The sequence below is a fragment of the Lampetra planeri genome, chromosome 13, assembly GCF_965212315.1.
Source record: "Lampetra planeri chromosome 13, kcLamPlan1.2.h2, whole genome shotgun sequence".
Classification (NCBI taxonomy): Eukaryota; Metazoa; Chordata; class Hyperoartia; order Petromyzontiformes; family Petromyzontidae; genus Lampetra; species Lampetra planeri.
Window position 1 is genome coordinate 14,304,852 of NC_136119.1, and position 25,385 is coordinate 14,330,236.

General features: G+C 47.4%; 1 protein-coding gene across 3 annotated transcripts in view; it reads left to right on the top strand.

Annotated features, from left to right (window-relative positions):
* The first annotated feature begins 1,832 nt into the window (after positions 1–1,832).
* The window catches only part of LOC144722117 (focadhesin-like), a 38,770-nt gene continuing 15,217 nt past the window's right edge, over positions 1,833–25,385 (top strand). The window contains exons 1-25 of one of the 3 annotated variants that reach the window (XM_078600275.1): positions 1,833–1,908; positions 2,951–3,032; positions 3,517–3,591; positions 4,481–4,635; positions 5,219–5,329; positions 5,956–6,057; positions 6,686–6,887; positions 8,475–8,681; positions 10,664–10,754; positions 11,546–11,727; positions 12,170–12,433; positions 12,877–12,981; positions 13,340–13,441; positions 14,163–14,293; positions 15,725–15,851; positions 17,324–17,458; positions 18,309–18,359; positions 18,693–18,776; positions 19,459–19,576; positions 20,072–20,260; positions 20,849–20,970; positions 22,482–22,574; positions 23,300–23,397; positions 24,227–24,268; positions 25,061–25,169. In XM_078600275.1, the coding sequence (XP_078456401.1) occupies positions 2,979–3,032; positions 3,517–3,591; positions 4,481–4,635; positions 5,219–5,329; positions 5,956–6,057; positions 6,686–6,887; positions 8,475–8,681; positions 10,664–10,754; positions 11,546–11,727; positions 12,170–12,433; positions 12,877–12,981; positions 13,340–13,441; positions 14,163–14,293; positions 15,725–15,851; positions 17,324–17,458; positions 18,309–18,359; positions 18,693–18,776; positions 19,459–19,576; positions 20,072–20,260; positions 20,849–20,970; positions 22,482–22,574; positions 23,300–23,397; positions 24,227–24,268; positions 25,061–25,169 (2,949 nt within the window). In that variant the 5' untranslated portion in view covers positions 1,833–1,908; positions 2,951–2,978. Of the gene's footprint in view, positions 1,909–2,950; positions 3,033–3,516; positions 3,592–4,480; positions 4,636–5,218; positions 5,330–5,955; positions 6,058–6,685; positions 6,888–8,474; positions 8,682–10,663; positions 10,755–10,974; positions 11,161–11,545; positions 11,728–12,169; positions 12,434–12,876; positions 12,982–13,339; positions 13,442–14,162; positions 14,294–15,724; positions 15,852–17,323; positions 17,459–18,308; positions 18,360–18,692; positions 18,777–19,458; positions 19,577–20,071; positions 20,261–20,848; positions 20,971–22,481; positions 22,575–23,299; positions 23,398–24,226; positions 24,269–25,060; positions 25,170–25,385 lie in introns of those variants that run through there. The other 2 variants (XM_078600276.1, XM_078600277.1) reach the window with 2 other exon arrangements.

Sequence of the window (25,385 nt, forward strand, 5' to 3'; positions counted from 1 at the left end):
GGGGAGAGACCGCCACCACCTCCACCACCATCTCCACCACCTCCACCATCACCACCTCCACCACCATCACCACCTCCACCACCATCACCACCTCCACCATCACCACTACCATCACCACCTCCACCACCACCATCACCACCACCACCATCACCACCATCTCCACCACCATCAACACCACCATCACCACCACCATCACCTAACGCAAATACAACCCGCTCAAACATAATTACATCATAAATTTCCACACGTGATAAGCCACTTTGTAAAGGGGCCGTCCATAAATGACGTCACACACCTACGGGGGGGGGGGGGGGTCAGACATTTATGACGATGTGACGAGGGGGGGGGGGTTGAAAAATGTGACGTCACATCAAAATGCGCAACTTTAAATATAGACAACACGTTCTACTTAATTAGACTTTTAAATAAATGTTTTATCCTACAACATCAGAGTGCAGCGCCACATTAAATACGCACTATAATGACAATAGTTTAAAGCGATTTGAAGCATGTTATATATTTTGGGGGGGGGGGGGGGGCAGAGCTATGTGACGTCATATTTGAGGGGGGGTCTGACTTTTTGTGACGCCGTGTGACGAAGGGGGGGGGGGGGGCAAAAATCATCCAAAATCGCGTGACGTCATATATGGACGGCCCCAAAGCTATCATTTGTGGCCAGGTAGCTTCTGAAAAATAAATGTTTATCTCAGTAGGCTTTAACTGGTAAGATAAAAAAATAGTTCAAATGTATTTATATATTTGCTTAAGTTATCTGTTTATCTTTCCTATACTTTGCACTCCTTTCGTGTTTGTATTGTAACTTTCTGACCCGCCCCGACTGGACATGTGACAAGGATTCATCTTCAATAAAACATAATAAAACAATTCTCACTAGAGAGAATTGTTTTATTATGTTTTATTTTTGTTATTTTATTACTTCCCTTCTACGTGACTTTACCGAAAGAACCAAGAAGATGAATCCCTGCAGTCACGAAAACTTTAAATCGAAATGTGACAAGGAGCTTCATAGCTCATCGGATTCCTGCTGCACTACCAACAAACAAGTTCATGTATTAGATGTAGCCCTGTGAGCCATTCGGCTCTTGAATCGGGTGCAACCGCAACAAACAAAAACATGAACAAAAAAAACATCTTAAAGTGAATGTGACTGAGTGCAAACAGAAAATACAAGAAAAGACAGCAAAATATTGCAGAAAAAGCACCGTACACCAACGCTGTGTGCAAAAATCCCAGTGGGATGCAAGTCAAACAACAACAATCTCAAGACAACTTAGATTAAGGCCATCAGTCTTAACTCTGTACTACAACAAACAAACATGGCTAAACCAATACACTTTTCGAAATAACCAAAATAAAGCCATGAAAGCAATGAAACAGTGATCATAGGAACTGTAACCGAATTTTCACAATAAATGGCATAAACAACATGTACCACCAAACCCTGCAGCCATAAGCTGGCTACATGAGTCACTCCACAACAGCAGGAGCATCAGTCGGAGTATTATAATTTTTCAAAACTCCGTCCTACCCACAAACTCCACTCTACCAACAAACTCCATCCTAAATTTCGATTTAAAGCTTTCGTGACTGCAGGGATTCATATTCTTGGTTCTTTCTGTAAAGGCACGTAGAAGGGAAATAATACAATAAAAATTAAACAATAAAATAAACTCCATCCCACCAACAAACTCGGCGGCCGCGTGACGTCACCGCGCGAGGGGAAGCGGAAGCGAGGCCCGAGAGGGCGTGGCCGTCTCCCAGCCCCTCCCCCCGGAGTGCGGGTCGCGCACGAGGGACCCCCCCCCCGCACCCCCCTTTAGAGCGCCCCCCCTCACCCCCCACCCCGCCGAGAAGGCGCCACGTGATCTCAGCAGCAGCGGCGCTCAGGTGAGAGGCCCCGTGTGGGCCGCTGTCACGGGCAGCCCGAGCGGTCGACGGTCCCCCAACTCTGCCGCGTGGCCCTGCGCCCTGACGCAGGGCGAGGGCTTGTAGTGGAGCGTCAATGAAAGCCGGCGTGGCACACGAGAGGAGTAGGGGGGGGGAGCGTGGCGAGCAGGACCGCGCTGATGTTTACACACCGCGCCGGGTACTCATTTAAGGCCGAGTCGACCTAGAAGCCGCTTCGAATATTCGCTGTAAGCGGGAAGCGAAGCAAGGGGTGCGGGACATGCGACCAGTGGGCTCGCACGGTTCACGCGGCTGCATCCCCGTGACGCCTGGGAGTTCGCGCCGCCGGTCCCCTCAACGATGTGGATGGGTCACCCCCCGTAACCCCCGTAGCCCGGGCTTGCGAGTCCACTCCCATTGCCGCTAGGAGGAGAGAGCTGAAGAGTTGATGATGATGATGATGACTTTTGGAACATTCCCTCACCACAACACTCGAGCGCCACTATTCAACGTTTGTAACGAGAGGCCATGGGGTATATTCGGGTGACGTTTTCACACAATGGCCTTGCGACCTGTGCTAAATATTTCTATCAAGAATCTCGCCCAGATCCGGAAGACGTCCAGAATAAACACCCCATTCGAGAGCAAAACATCGCATCTCCTCCTAGCTCTTTGCCTTTAGTCAATGACACCGCTGTAGCCGCCAATCACATCATAATATCAACAGGGCGATATGCACATCTTCATGACTGGAAATTTCAAAAAAAGACCCACAGTAGAGAGATGATGGAATTTGAACCAAAATATAGTAAACCATTGAAGTCTGCGCTCCTTCAATGGAAGAGGAACAGCAAACCTCGCCAACTCTCCTGAAGCCCTCTCGTCGTGGCTGGCAGACCTCGACATTGGCATTTCGCTGCTGAACATATTGTCACAACAGACTAGAATCAATCCTGTTCCTTGTCATAGTGTGGAACCGGCCTTACGCTGAGATGTTCGATGCATCTCGTTTAATGTGTTTCACGTTCCTTCCATGCCCAAGGTGAGTGGCCGCACTTCCACTGGCAAAGATGGAGGAGCTGAAGAAGCGCCTGGATTTCCAAAACGTGATCGTACAGGCACAGGTATTGTATGCGCCTCTGCCTCTGCATACCAACATTTGCACTGCATGGCATTTGCAGTCCCGCATGCATGAATGCCTTTGTCTGAAGCCACGGGCAGGTCTTTAATCGAATATTTACTGAGGACCTTTGTATGACAACTCCGTCACAAAGAGTCATGGATAATGAATAAATGTAATTAATATAGGTACTGTTTTAACTCTAATTTGGCGAATTAAGTTGACGATTAAAATATAGTTCTTTGCAAGATTCTTGCTAATTTATTGATTTTCAATGCAAATATTCATGCATCTGAATGAGACCGAGGCGAGGATGGGTTTTTTCTCACTTTGAAGCAGTTTTTGTCAATTTGTAATGTTTTTATTTTATTTATAACATTTCACATGCAGACATTTGAAAAAGCTTTAACAATGCTATTCATTGTATGTGCAACGTGTATTTTGTTGAAAAGTGTTTGACCTTATGTTCCCTGTTTCCATAATTGTAGGCAGTGGATAAGCTGGTGGCTGAGGTGCTGAAAGAAGTAAAGGGCACTGGTGTGATTGACAAGACATCGCATGAGGTATGATTGGCATGTGTCGAACTTGGGTCTGTACGGCTGCATACCTTGCATGCGTGTCTCATTAAGCCTGCCCCCATTGTAAGTGTGCTGCTGAGTGCGTTTGGGTCTCCAGGAAGGCCAGGCATTCATTATTTTATGAACGGTGCTTTTTGCAGTGAGATTGAAGCTGGCAGCTGGGTTCCCTTGGACTTAATCCACAGCATATGAACATCTTATAAATATCTTCACATCCTTTTTAATGTTACTACAGCCTCGCTACCAGTGCACTTGATCGTAGGCATGCACAACACGAATACGGTACTGAACATATAAAGTATTTCTGAAAATACCGATACTGGGACGTCTTCCAGCTTCTGTTGAGGCAAAATGCGTCCTCGTCCTCTTTTGTATTTTTCACATTTCATTTGTGCTTTCGCATCATGCTCATTAGAAGAATGCATTTACATTTGGATATCTCGCATGAAGCAGTGCACAACAAAATGGTATGAGAGCAGTCTTTGGAAGGTGACATCACAGAATTGTTTCCGAGGTCCCTTCACCTGCTTATTGACACTAGGTGGAACGCCACACTTGCTCTGTTGTCTTTGTCACATGATAAAAACAAATTCAAGCCATTAGCTGGATTATGCAAAATTAAGCAAAAAGAAATTCATATTTTTTGTGTGTGCAGTCATTGGTGACTGTGTTGAGACCATGAATATTTGAAAACACGGTTTTAATGATGAGTGGCTGAGACCCAAATTCGAATGCAAGATTCATCTCAGTGGAGTGGGCGCAGTGCTGTGAGCCACCAGTATATATCGCACTTTGAATTAGTTTGCCGCTGCACCCGAGGCTACTTATTGTCTTGTCGTGATTGGCGGTGCACATGCTGAATGTTCTGTGCCAGAACCCGGCCCTGCAGCTTCTGTGGGAGAGGGCCTGCGGGGGTGACGTGTTGGTACGCAGCTGCTGCTGCCAGGCCCTGGTGGCCCTGGCACGCAGCGGCGTCGCAGACCCGACCTACGTCCTCAACACCTTCCTGAACATGGTGCCCTCCGCCTCGTGAGTGCCTGGCACTGCCAACACAGCTGTCATCTGGTGGCACTAAACTGGGGATTGCTTTATTACATGTGAACTACGAAGCATAATAATTTATGTTATTATTATGCTTATTTTTATTGATGATTTTTAGACTGATCATTGTACAGTTGCAATTAAATTCCAGAAACATTAAGCTGTTACTGGGTGACTAACGAATATGTAAACACACAAGGATAAGAGTTAACACTTGTCTTGAATTGAGCAAGGTTATATTAGCTTTGGAAAAGAGATATTTGTAGGGAATTCTGAAGTGGGTCAGTGCAAGAGAAGAAGCAGAAAGAGAAGTGTTGTGAGCTGCAGTGTGGTGGTTGAATGCAGTGTGGGTGAGAAGCAACAGTCAGTCCGGTTGACCGAGTCCTCAACACGGGTGGAGGAATCAACGAGTGAAGTTCACAAGAACAGTAACCACAGTCGTAGCGATAAAAAATCAACTGCTGGTGAGCGAGCAACTGGAGTGAATCAGTGAGTGCTGGATCATCAATCAATCTGACGTTCAATGCTGTACGTTCAACACCCTTGTGGTGTGGCCGTGTTGTGTTGGCAGGCATCTGCACGGGGTGGTGAGCAGCCTTGGGGAGTTGCTGCTGCTGCCTGTGCGGCAACTCCTGGCCAAGGATCCAGGCTGCACTCACTTCAAGAGCCCCTTCACCATCAGGTGAGCGCTGGCGGGTTTTGGTTCCACGCAAGCTGCCACTATTAATACCATGATTTACAATCGGTTATTGGGTGAGGTTCATATTATGTGTATGGTCTATATGCATTGAGCATACCCAAAACGCACCAAGGATCATGAGGTAGCCAGAGTACGTGTAAATGGAGGTGCACGGCCTGCATGGACTGCAGAGAGTATCAGACCTTTTCAGATTGATTGGATGCCATGCCTATCAGCTGTAAGTTTCAACAACAGCAGAGGACTCAGGGTTGTAAATGTATCAAGGATAGTGTGGTTTTCTCAGTTATTTCTTGATGACTTCCTTTTCCACAACTCTCTACAATAGTTGTACCTCGGTGTGTGAAGATTGTAGCAAGCGTCAGCCTTGGTGTTCCACTCTTCAGAGTGGACTGCTCTCGGTAACAATGCTTTAGCCCAGAATTGCTTTTTTGGTAAGGCCACGCTGACGTCACGCGCAATGGACATGCCGCGACGCGTGTAGGCAATAACACACATGTGCATAGGGCAGTGGGGAAGCGGCGCTGTGACACGTGGTTTCAATTGGGGGCCACCATACCATATATGTTGAGAACCACTGTTGCAATGAGCATGTGTGTGATGTCTCGTAGGAGCCGACCGCACCCCTTCATTAGTGTACTCACGAACCGGCCTGACAGCTGGCCTGTCCTCCTACAAAACATCTCCACCATGCTTTGCATACAAGAAGAGAGGTATTCACTTGGCACCTGTCCCTCACACGCGCCCACGGCCAACTGCCCACACAGCCATGAGTAGAATGTCACTGATTTGTCCAGATATAAAACTGATGTTTAGAGGTTGCGAAATGTCAATAAACCAATAGAGAGCAACTTAATGTTTTTCCATTTCAATAGAGTTTAGTACAATTTAAATTTTTTTTGTCTCTTATTACTCCTGTTTGTATGTGTGTCAGGATGTGTGCATATATATAGTATTTATATATATATATATTTTAGTTCAGCCAGATGGTTAGAGCGCGCATGACTCACAATTAAAAGGTTCAGAGTTCATATTCCTGTCGGGGTTTGACTAAGCCCATAATTTCTTCAGAATCGATAAATTAACTGCTACTTAGTGGGAAGTCAATAGCGGTTGTCCTGAGGAGAGATTGGTCCCTACCATGGGAATGTGAAATATCCTCTGCTGACTCAAGACCACCAACGGAGATGAGCTTTTCATGTTTATCTTCCTTGGTTCACTTTACTCTCAGGGAGCCAGGTCACTGAGATTGCAGGGAGAAGGTAGTTGGCCTGCTGCTGTCCTGTGGCCCGGCTGTGCTTTGCTGTGCCGCGTGACGAGAGTAACTCCGCTGCGTTGCAGCCTCGCTGGCTTTGTGGTGGCCGCGCTGGAGCCGTTCGTGCGGTTCGTACTTTGCGAGCCGGACGAAGGCCACGCCAACGCCACCCTGCGGCTGGGCCTGCTGCAGGCCCTGCTGCAGACGGAAGGCATCGGCGGCGGTCGGCGCAGGCCCACGCACCGGCACGCGCTCCTGCTCCTGCACAACCTTGTGCCACACCTGCAGGTCTACAGCGACTCTGCCTTTCACCTGTTCACCTGCTCATTAAGGGACGGCTACTGCTTGCGTAGCACAAGTGATTGGTTATTGTGCCTTTTAGGAAGTGCAACCCAAAAACAAATGATTGTTAATTTGTTAAACTTTAAATCTACTCGCTTGTAAAATAGACTTATGTTATAGGAGAGATGGTGTTTTACCTCTCAAAATATAACTTTTGTGATGCCGCCCAGCGGAAGCACATTCTCCGCTTGTTGCAGAGGGTCTCGGTTTGACCTTGGCTGGCCGCCCAGGTTAATACTGCTGTGGTGTGGACTAACCTTAAAAATATGTCGTCTGCTTCACGTTGGATGGTAAAGATCCCCTCGCTGGTTCAATTTCTACACAGGGACAGCTGCTCTGAAACACCCTGTTGTGATAAAAAATAAACCATCATTATTCTAAGAACAAAGATGTTGTTTCACCTCTCAGAATAAAACTCTGTTGGTCCATGTGCATCAAGTGTACCCAATATACACCACGGATCAGAATCCAAATATGTATTTATACTGGAGGAATCCGATGAGTTATAAAGCTCTTTTTCACAGATGTCTAGTAGGGGGGCGGGTCAGAATATACGAGAGCTGGGGTACAGGAGTTCTGACTGTGTGAACGGAGGTGCAGGAACTGCAGATAGTTTCAGAGCTTTTGATGTGGACACAGTTTGAGATTGAATGGATGCTGTACCAACCAGCTATAAGTTTCAACAACAGCAGAGGGGTCGGTTGTAAATGTGTCGAGGAGAGTGTGGTTTTCTTAGTTCCCTCTCGATCACTTCCCTTTCATAAACTGTCTACAACAGTCGTACCATAGGATGCAAAGATTGTAGCAACCGTCAGCCTCGGGGTTCCACTCTCGGTAACAATGCTCAGACTTGTAATTTAATTTAGGGTTTGGCCACGTAATTATCTAGCCAAATGTGTGTCATTAATACCCTCCACCACCCGACATAGCCAAACAAATTAAGTTGCCCCGTTTACATGCATTTGATGCACAAATAATTATTTCAGCTGTTCGTAAATTTTAAGAACAATTTTCACAACTTGAACAATAGATATTACGTTTTCCTTGAAATGACATAAAACATCTTCATGAGAATCCAAAATCCTTTCAAGTCACTTCACTGCTGAGCTTGAACACGTGACAATTTAAATTGTTTGGTTATGTCAGGTGGTCGAGGGTCTTAACTATACAAATTTGGCCACACAATTCTGTGGCCTAACCCAACAATCAATTATGAATAGGAGTATTGGCTGCCAAAACCTACATGTTAGGGTAATGCTCCTACTTGAATGTCAAGGATACCAACACACAGCCCAGGCATGTGTCCAACATGGTACACACTCTTTGGGTGGTATTTCTCTTTATTGACCCTTCTACTTAACGTGGCTGTAGAGTTGACACAACACCATTTTATACGACAAATGCATTTTATGACATTCCTGTGCATTAAATGTTTGAATATAAATCTGATGTATTTTTTCACCTGAGCAACATAATTCCGCATTTATATCTCATGCCACTTTACGGCTTTGACCACATATGTGTGTGTGCTAGGCATGGGACGCAGCACGTCTCTGTGAATGTCAGCTGATCATGGAGTTTCTGGCCAGGGCCATGCTAAAGCAACCCGAGCTCTGGCAGTCCCAGCTCCCACAGATGGCCCTGCAGTTACTGTGCCTTGCCGAGTTGGTCGTGCGCATCACAGGGGACTGCCAGACCGTCGTGTCACTGCTGCAAGCCATCCAGGCCGCAGTCCCTGAGGTACCTTGCAGTGTTGTGTAGGACAGCAGACGCCTACGGTTGCTGCTGCTGCTGCGTCCACGGTTGTGACGCTGCAGCACAACCTCCGTTTGCGTCTCTTGACCGGTCTATTAAATGTACAGAATTTTGATTACATTTAGTTTTACGTGAAGCAAGCGTGGTGCATCTTGTGTAATTGCTCGCGAGCGAGTGCTGATATCCACGTGAATGCGCTGCCTTTGGCTGCCTCGTGCTGATAATGCCATCATCTACAAGCAGAATTGGGAAGCATGGTGAGTGTCGTGAGCAGTGCCCGTGCCCAAGTATGTGGGTGGGCTGGCGTGTGCTTGCCTTCGACACTTCACGTGGCCTCAATGTGCACATGGCCTGGCACAAGCGTCGTGGTGACGTCACCGCCACTTAGTTGCGAATGGCGGTTGTTGCTTGCCTTTAGAGGTACAGCAGTCACTGTCAAATCTGCTGTGTGCTCAACTGAGCATTGGGTGGTGCCGATGTCTGTTGTCCATCTTGAGCCAGTGGTGTAAATTCTGCATTTCTTTGGTGGCGACCAGCATGTCTGTAGTAGGGCTGAACGATTAATCGATTTCAAATCGAAATCGCAATTTGAAACAATGCGATTAGCAAATCGCAAAGACTGCGATTTTTAGCGATTTCAAAAGTCCCATTACTTTCTTATTGGAATTGTTACATTTTTATTATTATAACTTTATTTAACTGAACAATTGTTCTATGTTTGATTGTTCAATTTCAATTAAAACATTTTAATAAATACATGTTGGAAGCAATTCATATCTTTAAAGTTCTCATCCTTGCATTACAATATATAGAGCAGTTAATATTTTGATGGTATCATGTGGTAATGCTCCATCACATATTTTAAATCTATTACACGGTGAATATTGAACTGAAGCTTGAAATTAATCACAAATCAAATCGCAATATCTGTCAGAAAAATCGCAATGAGATATTTTCCCCAAATCGTTCAGCCCTAGTCTATAGCACAACCACTACTGAATTGGAGTTGACCCACAACTTGAGATTTGAACCTGCAGCCTTGTGATTTGTAACTATTTCTCTGACCACAGCGTCACAATGTAAAGAAAAAATCCAGTTCTGGGAATTTGCATTAGTTTCCCTTGAAGGGACATAAGTGTTAAACCATTGATACTACACTTGAAGGAATTTCATGGACTTGCACTTGTATGCCACCAACCAGGCGGATAGAGGCACAGTGACCACCTCCATTAAGATTACCATGCAATGTGCTTCAGTAGATGTGTGAGCAAGGCCACTTGAGTCGCAGCAATGAGGGAGGGCCCTGAGTAATATAAGAGGGAGGAGGAGGAGGCGCAAGGGAACTGTGGGTGTGCTGGATTTCTTTTGTGCGACAGGGCTTGTGAGAGGCTTGTACCAGTCCTCAACACAATACATTTTTACTTGTTCTTATATATATCATGCAACATAGATCCTCATTTACTGGCTGGCTTTCCTGCATTTTAGTTTGTAAATAAGCGCCGTTTTCTTTCCATAATAACTGTAAACATCTGTCTTTGTAATCTGTATCCTGCTCGTCTTCCCGTAAGAATTGGCCATTCTGATGGGATCATTGACTTTCACATGTGGGATTTATTCTGTGTTTGTGAAGAGATTTGTATGTATATTCTATGGTTCTTTCGGTAAAGTCACATACATATAACAAATAATAACAATAAAATAATTTTTAAAAAGTGAATAAAAAAATAATAAAAATATCACGACGTTTCGATGGCAACACAAGCAATCGTCATCACGAGAATTTTCTTAATTATTTTATTGTTATTTTTTTTTTCTATCTACGTGACTTTACCGAAAGGACCATAGAATAATTCCTGCAGTCACGAAAGTTAAGTCAAGATTTATGGGTATTCTCATTGTCTGTGATGCCACGCTGTGATGCCCCTTCCTAAATGCCCTCCCCTCTGGGCTGCTGTTGCTGTCTGCAGAGTTTCCCACACCAGCAGGTGCTGGCAGGCATCAGTCTGCTCCTGCTACTTTCCCCCGCCAGCCAGAGTGAGGTGGCAATGCTGTCCTTGGGTAAGCCTGGCAATCTTCATTACAAACGTTTGCGCCGGTAGTCTGCAGCCTGCGTGCTTAATTGCCTGTAATGGAGGCCTGCAATTACGTGTGTAATTAAACAAGCTTTTAACAATACATGTCTTGGTTGATCCATTGCAGTTAAGAAGTTGCTTGCAACCTGTGTTTTTATTGTTTTTCTGGATTTAAAAAAATATATATTTTCCCATTATTATAAAAGACAGAATCTCGTTTGTGTTTTATTGAAACTTGTTGAAAATGGACTGTTTTTCCATTGAAAAGTACTGGCATTCTCGTCCGCTTTCCAGGTGCTTGTGTGCGCAGTTGTTTGTTTTTTAGATACAGCTCACGGACACCACAGACGCCATGTGTTCTAACGGCACTGAACACTGAATACTGATGTGGAGTATGTTGTTACTTGTTCACCAGTGTGTGATAAGCCATCTTGTTCATAACGTCAGTTATTCTTTTACATAAACGCCTTATTGAGTCTCTTTCTGCAGAATCACTGGTTGAGATCTTTGGCCACTCCCTTTATATAGGGAGCGTTTTTCTAGACGGATAAAATGGGAGGATCCAGACGAAACTTATACAATGACACAAATGAGGGAATAACACTCAAAGGTTGGCAGAGTTGGGCTCACGAGTCAACCTGCTGTGTTGCTATCTCCTGGCCACCTTGCAGCACGGCAGCAGTTTCACTGCCCCGAAAGCGCTGGACTCCCAGGTGCGCGCACCACTGCACGGGGCACGTGATGCGCTGACCCTGACCGTGATGTCTGATCTCACAGTGGAGAGCGTGCTGTGCCGAGGAGATGCGTGCGGCCCTGTCACCGAGGTGCTGCTCATGCCGCTCCTGCACATTGCGTCGTCAGCTCCACGTGCCAGCACGGGCATCGGCTGCCAGGCTTGTGCCGCTCAGCTGCTGGACAAACTAGAGCGGCTACAGGAGGATCGCACGGAGCACACACAGGTGGGGTCGCTGTTCCCTGCATTTGTGTCCTGCTGGTGGCAGACCTGTTCTTTTGGTAGAAGATTTATTTGGGGTGGCTACATGGCCCAGCGGTAGCACGTTCACCGCTTGTCCCAGAGATTTGTGGTTTGAATGCAGCAGTCAGCCCTAGTGAATGAAATAACCGTAAAATACTACGTCCTGTTTGCTTCACAGTGGATGTTAAAGATCCCGTGCGACATTGTTGGTGTAATGTTTAAAAATTACCTACGAGTTACTCAATTGGGATTACACATAGAAACATTGCCCTCATACCGCAATACTGCAGGCTACACCTGTGAAATGTAGTGCTTTTGTGACGATAGCTTTGCGCTATAAGAATGACGTGAATACCGAACGCACCGATGATAAAACTTGATTTGTCAAGAGTGAACGTGACAATGGTAGTGCGTGCTCCATGCAGGAGGAGTGCGAGCTGGACTTCCCCCTCACGGGTTGGTACGCCGTGGTGCGCTCCGTGTGGAGGGCCGTGCTGCGCTTCTCCCTCGACGCCGGCCAGGCGGAGCGACACTGGCTGCAGGCAGTGCGGGGAGCCCTGCTAGTGCAGGACAGAGTCCCCTTGCACGTGACCTTGCTGGTGTCCTTTCTACTGGCCACCAGCGGCAAAGAGAACCTGCAGGAGGTTCTCGTAGGCTGCAGTTCACTCGCCCGAGCTGACCCCACGCAGGTGATGGCGCATTTGTTGTCGAGTTGCATAGTTACGCAGGTTACACTCGTCATGAAGATTTCAATTAAGTCATTTGCGTAAACCATGTGATAACCATATTCTAATATCCGCATGGGGCACCGTGTCAGCAGGTTGGCATAGTGGTAATATGCCTAACAACATTAAGTGCCTGGGTTTGATTCCTGATGAGAATATCTTTCTGTGTGGAGTTTGTATCTTCTCTGCATGTTCTACATGGGTTTCCTCTGGTTCTCTCCCATAGCTAAAACCTGTACAATTTAACTGGTATTGCCCAAACGTCGCTGAAAAGTTGTCTGCCAATTGCTCAATGAGTCTTGACAGTCAGTGAGGCTTCCCTGCGTTAACAAGCATAATAGTCATCATACTAACTTGCAGGGTTCTCACTGTGTGTGTCGTGTGGATGGGTGTTCTGCATGCCACAGGCCCCGTACCTCATCCCTGTGCTCATGTACAGGCTGGGCAAGCCACTGGAACCAGAGATATACCACAGCCTCCTGTACAGCCTGCCCACACTGGGGACCCACAAGGTCAAACCACTTCCTCACACATGCTCCACTCAATTCCCTTGCAAAGTGACCTCGTGTACTTGTGTGGCATTGAGTACCGGACATAAAACATCTCTGTCCTTTTGTCTGTGAAGCTTTGGACTAAATTGTTCTCTCACCACTGCCCTCTGCTGCAATCTTAAACCGACCTATTGCTGCACAAAAATTCAACACGTTTGTCAATAGCATAACGTGATGTGTGTGTGTAATATGTGTGCTGGGTGTGCTGTACGTGTGCGCTGTGTGTGCTGTGTCCTGTGCATGTGTGCTGTGCGTGCTGTGCATGCATGCGTGTGTGTGTGTTTACTATGTTGTGTGCGCTGTGCTGTGTGTGCTGTAGGCTTGCGTGGCCCAGGTCCTGCGCACTGTGCGGCTCCTCAGCACCTGTCCCATGATGCGTCCAGTTGCTCTCCGCTTGCTGTCTAAGCTGTGGCAAACACAGGTACACATTCAAACGTGCACCCATACAACAGCAACAAGCGCCATTCACCACTAAGTGGCGGTGACGAGACCACGGCGCTTGTGCCAGGCTATGTGCACGTTAAGGCCACATGAAGTGTCGAACACCCACTGGCAGGAGGTCATGGGGCAGACCCAGGTGCCATGGGTTAACTGACTGAGATGACTAGCCGATGCATCACCTGTGCCCCCTACTATGCCAACTTGCTATGATTTAGCCGCCCGGCGCTCCACTCGTTTTGAGCGACGCTCCTCTGCTCTCCGTTGTTGCTGGAGGGCGACTGCCTCCAACTGCCCAGTAGCGACCTTCATGAGCCTCCTCCACAGAGGCCGATCTTAACACCGCTGGTACCAGTCATCGACAAGTCTCCTCAGCTCCACATCCTCTCGCACCACATCAGCTCATCTCTTCTCTTCTCTAGCCTGTGCTGTGCCCGTTTAGCCCCCTCTATCCAGCGAGACAGAAGCTGCTTGGGCACACAAACGCATCCATATACACACCCATATACACACACATACCCATATGCACACACCCATACACGCCCATACAAAGGCAGCTGGGCATGGTGCTAGCCACACCACACCCCCTCGTGTGCCATGTTAGCCTTCATAGGTGCTTGTTAACAGCACTTGCCCCAGCAGTCGGTTAAAGCTATCGGGGGATCTTTGTCCTTGTGCGCGTCTATGTGGGGATGCGTGTGCAGGATCGTGTGTACCCAGAGCTTCAGAAGGCAATGGCGGCCCTCGATGGGAAGGCTGGGAGCTTGGGCTGTGAAGGGCTGTGGGACTGCGTGTTGTCCAGAGCTGCCACAGTACGCGACATATGTCGCAGCAGGTGGGTGGAGGGTCCAAATGCATTTTGGACGGCATAGTGGGGCAGTGAAAAACACTTGGCTCTCACAGCAAGAAATACCTGGGTTCTATTCCATACTCAGATGCCTTTCTGCGTGGAGTTTCTATGTTTGTGTTCTGCATAGGTACCCTCCCGGTTCTCGGGTTTCCTCTTAGGCCTTAAACAAATCACATCACATATCTGGTATTGGCCAAATATATCAATGATAAAAATGTACCTGCAAATTACTCAATTTAGATGGTGTTTAATAATAACAACATCGTCCCCTCCTGTGAAAATGTGTAAGGACCCTCCTGACAAAGAGTCCTGACATTTGGTGAGGTTTTCCTCGGTAAACAAGCATTATAATGCAATTTAATATTAATTGCCATATTCTTCGGTTCTTTCGGTAAAGTCACATAGATATAAAAATATAAATAAAGTGACTAAAAAAATAAACAAAACACTAATACTCTTTGGTTCTTTCGGTAAAGTCACGTAGGTAGAAAAACAATAGATCACGACGTTGCGATTGCAACACAAGCAATCGTCATCAGGTGGGACAACCACAGCAAAAAAAAACTATTGAAGCAGGCGAGAGATCTGCCGTGGCTCGAGGTTATATAGTAGGCCTCAGCAGTAGGGGGGGAGAGAGAAGCGGGGGGGGGGAGGAGGCGGGGAAAAAAGTGAGGATAGTTATAAACTCAGCAAGAATAAGTCTACATTATAGACTGCCAGTACACTCACTGAGGTTATAACCAGGCTACAGTCTACATTATAGACTGCCAGTACACTCACTGAGGTTAGAACCAGGCTACAGTCTACATTATAGACTGCCAGTACACTCACTCAGGTTAGAACCAGGCTACAGTCTACATTATAGACTGCCAGTACGCTCACCCAGCTTAATAACCAGGCTATTATAGACTGTCAGTACACTCACTCCGATTAAGAACCAGGCCACAGTCGACATTAATGTTTTTTTATAATTTGTATTTGCATTTTTATTTATTTATTATTTTTCTTTTCTATTCACTTTATTTTTATTTTTCTATCTATGTGACGTTACCAACAAGAACCAAATAATATGAATTCCTGCAGTCACAAACGTTTTAAGTAAAAATGTAATTGCCATACTTAGAAACAGCTATGTGTGTGCATTTATGTCTATTTACATATCAGTATGTGGAGAATTTTCAGTGACAATCCAGGAAGTAAAAATTCTGACTCGCTGGAGTTTATTTTGACTCCCTGGGTTCTCCTGTTGGATGTTTGGGCGTAGTTCCAAGTGGAAGGTCATGTCTAATTTCTGACCGCTGCTGTGTGATGAAGAGCGGGTCATGGTGTTAGCTGAGTGTGTGATCGAAGTTGGGGTCATGGAACACGACCTCGGCGACTATCCCCCAGCTCTGACGGTGATGGTGCACCCCGCAGGCCCTACCAGCACGGGGCGGACATGGTGGCGGCCGTGTCGCGCCTGCTGGACGAGTGCCGCAGCGACGAGCAGGCGTCTGCGGCGGCGCTGGCCGTGCAGGGCCTCTACGCCCTGTGCGACGCCGAGGTGACGCCGCCGCCGCTGCTGCCGCTCCTGATCTCCCGGGGCCATGGCTGGGCCCGCTGTCTCAGCAGCCGTGTTCCTTACAGATGCGCTGTGCCGGCACTAATAGGCGCTACTCGCTAATAGCACTTGCCCCAACAATTTGTTAAAGGCTGTACGGGGTGGCGAGGGGGGAAAGAGTCTTCATATTTTTGTGCATATGTCAAATTGTGTTTATGGATGTGTGTATTTGTGTCTTGTTTGTGTGTATTGCTCGATATATGTATATTTGTTTATATTTGTGTATGTCGGCATGTATTTATGTAGCTGTGTGTGTGGGTATTGCTTGGAGAGCAGAAGTGTAATGGATAGCTCACTGCGCTACAAACCCAGTGAACCAAGTTCAATTCCACCTCACTCTGCCAATATCGGTGATGTACGTATATCCGAATCGCTCCTGGACCTCCCCTAGGGTGACTTGGCCTTAAATTAGTGTTTGGTGTGGTGTGTAAACATTAGCATGAGGGAGATAAAGGCCACAGGACGTTTGTTAAATGTGTAGTGTAGCACAAGTCTGAGACGAGGTAGTTGCAGGAGGCACCTTCTTTATTAACACTGCTTAGGTTCACAGGTTCGCCTCGTTCCTTCTCGAGGTCGTGCAGCCCAGCTTAGACACAACCCTAACCGCGTTACACTGACGGCGTCGACCGAGACAGCTAACTACTGTCCAGCCGTGCAATTATCGAGTGAAGGCGGCAGCGACGAAGGCGGCGAAGACGACGGCGACGCCGAGACGAGTCCAGTCCCAGGACCGGCAGCCCTGAGCTCTCCGCTGCTTTCATCCTACTCGGTGCGGCCTGGCTCCGCCCTGGCCGCGCCTCCCTTCTCTAACCCACGAGCGGGTTCCAGGGGCTTCCCGATGAGGTCTTCCGTGACCCTTGCCCCAGTTCCTCCGCCCTGCCGGCACTCACACCGTGTATATGCTCAACGGTGTCTGCGCTCACTGTCCACCACAGTTGCCGTTGCTGGACAGCAGTCGGCGCTGCATCACTACAAATGCAATACTTTGTGTATTGCTTGGTATATATCGGTGTATGTTTGTGTATGTAGATGGGGAGCGGTAGTGTTACCAACTTGGCAATCTGAGTTCGATTTCAGCTCATGGCCACCAACATCAGTGACGATTATCTGAACCGGTCCTCGGCCTCCCCTAGGTCGACGCGGCTTCAAAATAAGTACTTTGTGCATTGGGTCAACATTGCCACTCGGGAGACAAAGACGTGGTGCTGGTCACTGACACAAACTTGTGCCGTGCCGGCATTCATAGGTACTCGCTAACAGCACTTGCCCCAAAATTCCGTGAGGGATATACAGGGGATCTTTGTTTTTGTATGTAGCTGTGTGTAGCGATGTGTTTGTTGCTTGGTATATATATGTGTGTGTGTTTGTGGATGTAGGCCATCTGTGTACAGCTGCCAGCGCTGTCTCTCTTGCAGGTGGTGGACGTGCATTCCGCATGGTCTGCGCTCTCTTCGCGGCTGCTGGCCGACCGTCGGCCGCTCGTGCTGAAGAACCTGAGCGAGCTGTTTGCTCTGGTGCCCTTCCTGGCTATCAAGACACCAGAGTATGAGGTACGCCACACAGGCCAACTCTACACCCTTTGTAACGCATTTTGGCGGCAGGCGAGGTGGCGCAGGGGAACCGCTCGTCCCTCACAGCAACAGGCGCCAGTCTTCGATTCCCACTCGGGCACCTTTCTGTGTGGAGTTTGAACGTGTTCGCCCCCCTGTTCTCTGCAGTTTGAGTGAGTGCGTGGAATGAGAAAGTGGAGTTAGAATGTTCTTCACCCTATGTTTGGCATGACTTTCCACTAGTATATGGGGTTAATGTAGACATGATTCCTTGTAAAAGGTTTCAGTTTGGTGTTTTAATATCTTAACACCTGTTTTGTTGCTAGAAAAAAGGGGAAAACCTATTCTCATATTTTGATACTGGCAAAGGAGGTTCCATGATGTAAAACTGAACTTAGGCTATTTAGGGTTCAACTTGAGACTTGGTTTATGTCAGCACTGCCCCAGGCTAGGATGTCTGCTCGGGTGTCACTGTACTTACATTTCTCGACTCTCATTGCAAGTTGCAAGTTCGAATCACCAGTCAGGGGCTAACTCAGATGATCATTCCCCAAGGGTTGATAAAATCCGTGGGAAATTAATCGTACTTGTACAGTACAAGACTAGCGCCCACTATTAGTGCGTGACATTTTACACCATTTGCTGTGAACTGCCAGTGGCGATGGCACCTTCCTTCAATTGAACGGGATGACAACTTGACCTGAATCTCGGACGGACGTGAAGATTGAAGTGACGATCAACAGTGGATCAGAGAGAGTATGGGGTTGTGGTTTCCAGCTGCGATTGGTGGAGGGCATAGATGACACTTCATGCCATGCACTGTCTGAAGGTTCTCCTGTCTCCGTGTCAGAGATTTCAGGTTGATGTGCTGAACCTTCTGTGGAGCTACAGCCAGGACCAGGTGAGAGCACAAGGCCTTGAGTGCTTGGCATTCTAATTAGAGCAATCGGTTATTGGAGGAATTCAGATTATCTTGAAAGGAACACGACGTTTTGGTGCATGAACTCCAAAATACAACTAATGACTAAAGTAGTTATATTAAAATGTCCATGTAAGTGCTAGATAAACCAGGGTAGAGGCTTTGTATCTTGCATATCGACTAATTTTGACGTGGTCATTTCAGACATATTTGAACAGTTACTAAATGTAACCTTTAACATGCTTGTACTTTTTTGAGTTGATATCGTTAGCGCTGCATCTTGAGTATTGGTGACCAATGGGAGCTTTGCTACAGGATGCGGTGACGGCGGGGGCTGCGTACAGGGCCCTGGCCGCCTTCTCCCCCACCCAGCACACAGTGCTGCACCTCCCTGAGCAGGTACCGTGTCCAGCCTCGACAATACTTCACCACTCCCACCATCAACCATACCTGGGCGGCAGGGTTGTGGCGAAGTGACAACACTTGTGCCTCGCAGCAAGAAGGGCCTCGGTTCCTTTCCTAACTCGGGTGCCTTTCTGAGTGGAGTTTGTACATTCTCCCCGTGTTCTGCATGGGTTTCCTTGGGTTCTTTGGTTTCCTCCCACAGCTAAAACACACACCCAGTGGAAATTGTATCCGACCAAACATCACAACGCTGAAAAGTTACCTGCAAATTGCTCAATTGTGTTTATAGATAGCAACATCACCTCCTCCAGGTCGACTATCGTGTTTTTGTACTGTTTGTTGTTGTAATGTTCTCTTACCCACCCCTACTGTGAAAAAGAGCTTTATAGCTCATCGGATTCCTCCAGTATAAATAAATATTCTGAATCCTATGAAACATCGCACCTCTGTGAGAGCCCTGCACTATAAGATTGGCTAGTTTGCCAAATGTACTAAATCAATATTGTTATTAAATTAGATATTCAACAGAGCAGACACATCTCGTACGTTTATGTATTGAGATCATACATTGGTCCAGCTATTAGATGGAGTGATTTTCGCTGCACTGAAGTGTGTGATTGCGTGTAACGGTGCTGGGTGTGACAACTCCCCATTCCTGCTTTGACTTTGCCAACAGGTGAGGCCAGAGCGACAAGTGGCAACCGAGGAGGAGGGGGAGCAGGAGGTGGATCTGACTGTCCCTGGAGACTCCTACATCAAGCTGCTGCTACTCGTTCCGGCACAGGTCTTGACAGGTGCCACTACTCCCCCTCCTCTCCCATCTCAGTGCAGTTTTTCTAATGCACATACACAATCCACTTGCCTTCCAGTGCTCTGCCTGCTACATTCCACATAGGTTCCATAACAGTCATTATGATGTTTCTACTTCTGTATGTTCTCTGCTCCGTATATTTCTCCCTTTGTCTCTCACTGTAATTATAAGCATTCACCATTCTTATTTGGACACTTTTAATCTCATGTTATCACATCACCACTGTCCTCACATCACCTCCACTGGCTCTCAATCTAGTCCCGCGTCATTTACAAGATCGTCCTCACAATATTCAAGATCTTCTATGCAATCGCCCTTGCCTACCTGTCCCCTCTCATCATTTTACCCGACTCCATAATTTGCCCTTCACTCGAGCAGCCACGGCCTCCTGCCAGGGCCCCCAGATGATCTCGGGAGACCCGGCGTACGCACGGCGTCGGTGCGAGTATCTGCCCGGTGTGTGTCCCTGTCCCCCAAGATGCGGGGGAGTTGCTGAAGGCGCTGGCGGAGCACGAGCTGAGCGTGATGCCGCGCGGGGTGCAGCACGCCGCCATGCGTGGCGCCGCCAGCCGCTTAGCGCACGGCAAGCCCGGCGCCGCCGTGCCGGCGTTCATGCTCAGGAGCTATGAGAAGAACAAGCAGCCAGGGCTGAGGCCGGGCCTGGCTGGTGGGGCTTGCTCACACAGGGTTCTGCACGCAGTTGTGAACTTAACCTAGTTTAGGCCACGCCTAGGCTGACTCAACCCTGATTTTGCGTGTGAACATTGGCGTTTAGGGAGACAATGCAGTGAGGTGGGGTTCTAGCCACAGCAGTCCTCTTGTATCAAATTGGTTTTATTCTCTCTCTCCCTTGTTCCTTTGGGTTCGAGGGTGACAGCGGCGATCATTGGCTGTTGGTGCTGGGTCTCCACGTGGTTCCACAGACCAACGTGGAAGCGACAGTGCTGGCCACATTCGGTGCGCGGAGTCACTCGCCTGGCTTTAATAATTGAGCTGAATGCTGATTTCCCAGCTGCGCGACGCAGTTTTTTTCTAAACCTCGTGCGCCCACTTTAACGATCGCGGTGCCATGCGCTACTGTCAGCTCTCAGGTGCTCGGAATTTGAGTCGGGGATGTTAGCTTTGTGCATATTCTCCTATTCAGGGAATCTTCATCTGGCCATTGACATTTTAGCAAGTGCTTGCTAACACCACATGCCACTGCAGTTGAAAGGGCTATAGAGAGCCTCTGTCTCCGTGTGTGCGCTCCTCTCAGCTGGGTTGCTGCTGAGCTATGACCTGCCCATGCAAGTGGACAAGGAGGGCCGCCCTGTGGCCCGCTTCCTTGTGAGCCGTGGCCGCAGTTTCCAGCAAATGCTGTCGGCACTCATACAAGAGGTGCCGTGAGTGCACGAGGAGCACCCTGACACTCACAACGATGTGCATTGCATCTACATAACCTTTCAGCCTTATCCAGAGCACCAGCTCAAAAAAACTGAATGTGGCAATTTTATAATTTAGACCACCAATCCAAAGAGTTTAGAATGTGGCCATCCAAGCAGGCAGTAGTGAAAGACACAACTGCAGACCGGTTTCATCCTCATTAGGACTCATCAGGAGAGCACACCCACACTGCGCAAAACGCCTACAACACTTTCGTCAATCTACATACATCTTGGCGACGGCCTCCCCGGGTCGTGGAGGGCTGTTTGGAGATTTTTCGCTATGGTGGTCAGTACTGATTGGTGAAGGAGGGGAGAATAGATGTTGGAGCATAGTATAGTACAACAATGAATGTTGCTGCACTGCCCTCTGCAGTCCACACCATAACGCCAAAGCAGCCTATAACACCTGTTTACTCATATGAGCACCTTTGAATGCTTCTCTAAAATAACTTAATTGTCTGGTTATACTCAACACAGTGTATATCGCGGTTGATGAAGTGAATAGCCTGTTTGGGCTTAGCAATGCATGCATCCAGTCATTGCAAGTGATTAGGTCACTTGAGGCAATTAATTGTGAAATTGATTTTATTTGGGTTCACGCTCTCCCTGCGAGGTCCTTGTGAGGGTGCGGTGTTGCTGGGTGACCGACGCGTACTGTCAGGGTGAGAAGCGTCAGTGCTGTGTCGCACGCGTCATTAACAATGGAGCGTGATTAAAGCCATGAATTCCAACCTTTTCATCTTACAGTGCCGTGTGTGATGCTCTCGTTAGTTTCCTTCGGTTTTTTTTATTCTCGTGAATAAAATGATCACGTTTTAACACGAAGTAGAGCAATTAAAAAATCAGTGGTGCAACAATTCCGCAATTATTTTGATACTTTTAACAATTTAATTACTGAAGTTTGGAGTGTTTTTGCTATATACACACATACGAATAAGACAACACAGAAATATAATGTAACCAAATGTGCAATTTGTGAGCTATTATTATTTAATTGATTCGTACGTGATTTTGGGTTCGACTCCAATGATCTGGCAGAACTTCTGTCGCATGACCCTCCACCACCTGACATAGTCAACAGATTGTCACGCGTTTAACGCGTTTAACACGCCAATTATTGTTTCAGCCCCCTGGTAAGTTAAAGAATAAAGTATATATATATGATAAATATGATTGTAAGAATTGTTCTTAAACTTCCCGGTTTATGAAGCTGAAATAACATGTATAATAATTGGTGCGTTAAACGCTCGTACACGTAAATATTCTTGTATTACTGTGGGGGCAGCAGGCTGAGGTCCTGAGGTCTCAGCCGTGCTCAGGACTTGCACGAACTGAACCTGAGCTGTGGCTGAGCTGCTCGTGCATTTTTTATAAGCAAGCTCAAGTGCGAGCTGAGGCGTGTTAGAGACCGAGCCAGAGCCGTGACTAGGACTGTGGCCCGAAGTGTGACTGTCTCTGCTGCAGGTCCCAGTGCAGCCGTCCGAGTGGCACCGCAGCGTGCTGCTGCCCCTTGGCTGGCAGGGCTTTGTGGAGCGAACGTACCACGCCGTGCTGCAGGTGAGTGCCCGGTCTCAGCACCAGCCTCGCAGCAGCAGCAGCAGCACCAGCAGCACCAGCAGCACATACCTGATCGTGTTGAGGACTCGGTGGCGAGTTGTTATCTCCCTTGCTTGGTACACAGGAGGTTGTGGGTTCGATCCCGAACCCTCACGATGCCTGTTGTATATTTGTAGTTTGCGTGTTCTCTCTCCTCTGAAACAAAGCTAATATCTCAGTGGGCTTTACCTGGTAAATTCAAATAATTTTAGTTTAGACTATGTCGTCTGATGCGCATTGTGTACAACTACCACCGTACTACTACTACACGTCACAACAACACACTCACAGACTCACTCACTCGCCCACTCACAGACTCACCCACTCACCACACTAGGCGCAACACTCCTCTTTCTGTTTCTTTCCTTGCACTACGCTCTCATCGTCTCTCTTATCAGTTCATCGCTCAACTCAAGACATTTGTGATCTCTTTTAGATCCCAACTTTGTTACTGCTCTTTGTTGGTGGTCGTTTCACGCTTTTCAGTGATGAAATGGATGCCTTCGCTATTATTTTTGTGATTACCCACAAACCACCGTGACAACATATAATAATGCAATACATCATTCGAATCTAGTTTCAACGCAGTACATTTCAGAGTGGGCGTTCCTTGCCACCAATGTGTGCGGAGCTGTGTCAGACCTGTGGGTTTGTGGTGTGATGTGGTGTGGCTCGTGCCGTTGAAGGGACGACTCGGGGAGCTGGAAATTCAGCAGAGGCAGGGAAAGGAGGACCCACAGGAGCTCCAGTACCGGCAGTTCCTGGCTTGGATCTGGTGTGGCCGGTCGGCACATTCTCACACGCCACCCTAGCCGAATCAGTCATTCGTACACTCATTCCCTTTCGTTGAGACTGATGCCAATTTCAATAAATATCCTCTGAAAATCCTTCTGTGCTATTCAGAACCGGTTAGGAGGGATACGGGGAGTAAATCTAGACTGCAACAGAAAATAAACGAAGCTCTCTTGGTCGTGCACTGTCATGTTTTATTTGTAGTTGAACAGTTGCAGACCACAGGCCTAAAGACCTAACATGCTAAGTGGCCAGCAATAAACAAGCACATTCAAAGTTGTAACAGATAAGGGTGAACATGTTTATCAATTGAGAAAGGTTATAAGACCATGGGAAAATAGGCAGAATTCTAACATTATTTCAACACAAGTTAAAATATTCCTCATTGACGCGTGCATCCCTACGTTTTCACACGGGACGCGTGTCTGTGTGCGCTACCTGTCTGTGCATCTTGTGGTTGCGTGTGACTGCCTGTGTGTGGATATTACATCTTTTCCATGCGTGACTTTATGCGTGGTGGCAACACTGTGGATGTACTGCTGTGCGCGCTTAGGTAACTAGGAGACAGCTTAATTCGATGTAAAATCTCAATCATGGGTTTTGTGGCAAGAACTGAGATGAACTTCCAATGGTGTGGTGTCAGCAAACGCATTTTAAGTATAATATGGACCTCGGGCTGTTTTACATATCAGAATGAGAATCTTTATTTGGATTGGAGGAGTTCGTAATCAGTGTGCATGAAGATGTATGTGATTGTGTGCCGCTTAAAAAGCCACCGCTGGACGGTTTGGTATGAATTATGTTTCCTCTGTGTCCCTCAGGGCACGCGACACGCTTACAGAAGTGCTGAAGTCCGCAGCCAAGTGCGTCCTCCTTTCCCATGCTCCACACATCTCTCACTTCACCAACTCACAACAGACTTGTTGGTTAAGCCTCGAAATGATTTGGCCAATTAGATACTGTTCAATAACTCACCGGTGGATGGAACAATAATAATTGGCGTATTAAAATGATCGTTCTCCCGACAACTTACCTTGTTTGGTCTGTTGGGTAGTGGAGGGTCTCACGACAGAAATTTGGTCAGATCATTCATTACGTGGCCTAACCCAAAAAAAAATTAATCATAACATTGTCTGTGAAAACCTATGCGTTAAAGATAAAAATAAATCTTCATTGCTGAAGAAGCAATACTTCTTGAACACCTTTTTATTTAATGTTATTTTTGGAATGGTTTATTTCCTTTATTTTTGTTAATGCACAGCTAATTGCCGAATGGAATGTGTACTCTATGGTGTTTGCTTTAATTTAGTTTATTTGCGTTAAGACACCGCCACGAATGTGCTGGCCTCACCTTCCCCTTGTGAACGGTGCTGGACTTGAGGCAGCTTAGCGGTTAGCGTGCTGCACAATGGACCTGGCAACGCGAGTTCGATTCCAAATCACTGCCAACACCAACGACGGATATCTGAACCAGTCCTCGGCCTCCCTACCTAATGCGATGTGTAAACATCACCTCTGGGGAGACAAAGGCGGCCAGGCGTGGTGCTGGCCACCCTCCCCCTTGTATACCGTTCCCACCTTCATAGGTGCTCACTAACAACACTTGCCTCAAGAGTTTGTTAAGGCTATATGGGGAATCTTTGTCTTTGTGGCAGGGAGAGCCCTGTTGTGCAGGCCAACACCATCCTAGCACTTGCCTCTCTCGCTGCCACCGTCGTCAAGCACGAGAGCAGCCTGCCCAGCAGGCCCGAGGGCAGCACGCAGGTGGAGCACAGTGACACATGCGGCACAACACCTCCATTGCCACAGTGGTGGTTGTCCTTTCAGATGCATTCTCTATTTGACTGCTATTCCCGCTTTGTACGTGTATATTTCCCTCAGTAAAATAAAAAAACGAGTGCCACGATGGAGCTGTTTTTGCTGGCCGCAGGGCCTCTTAAGGGGTCACCAAGAGGCTCTTGTTAATGGTGAAAGTGTTGT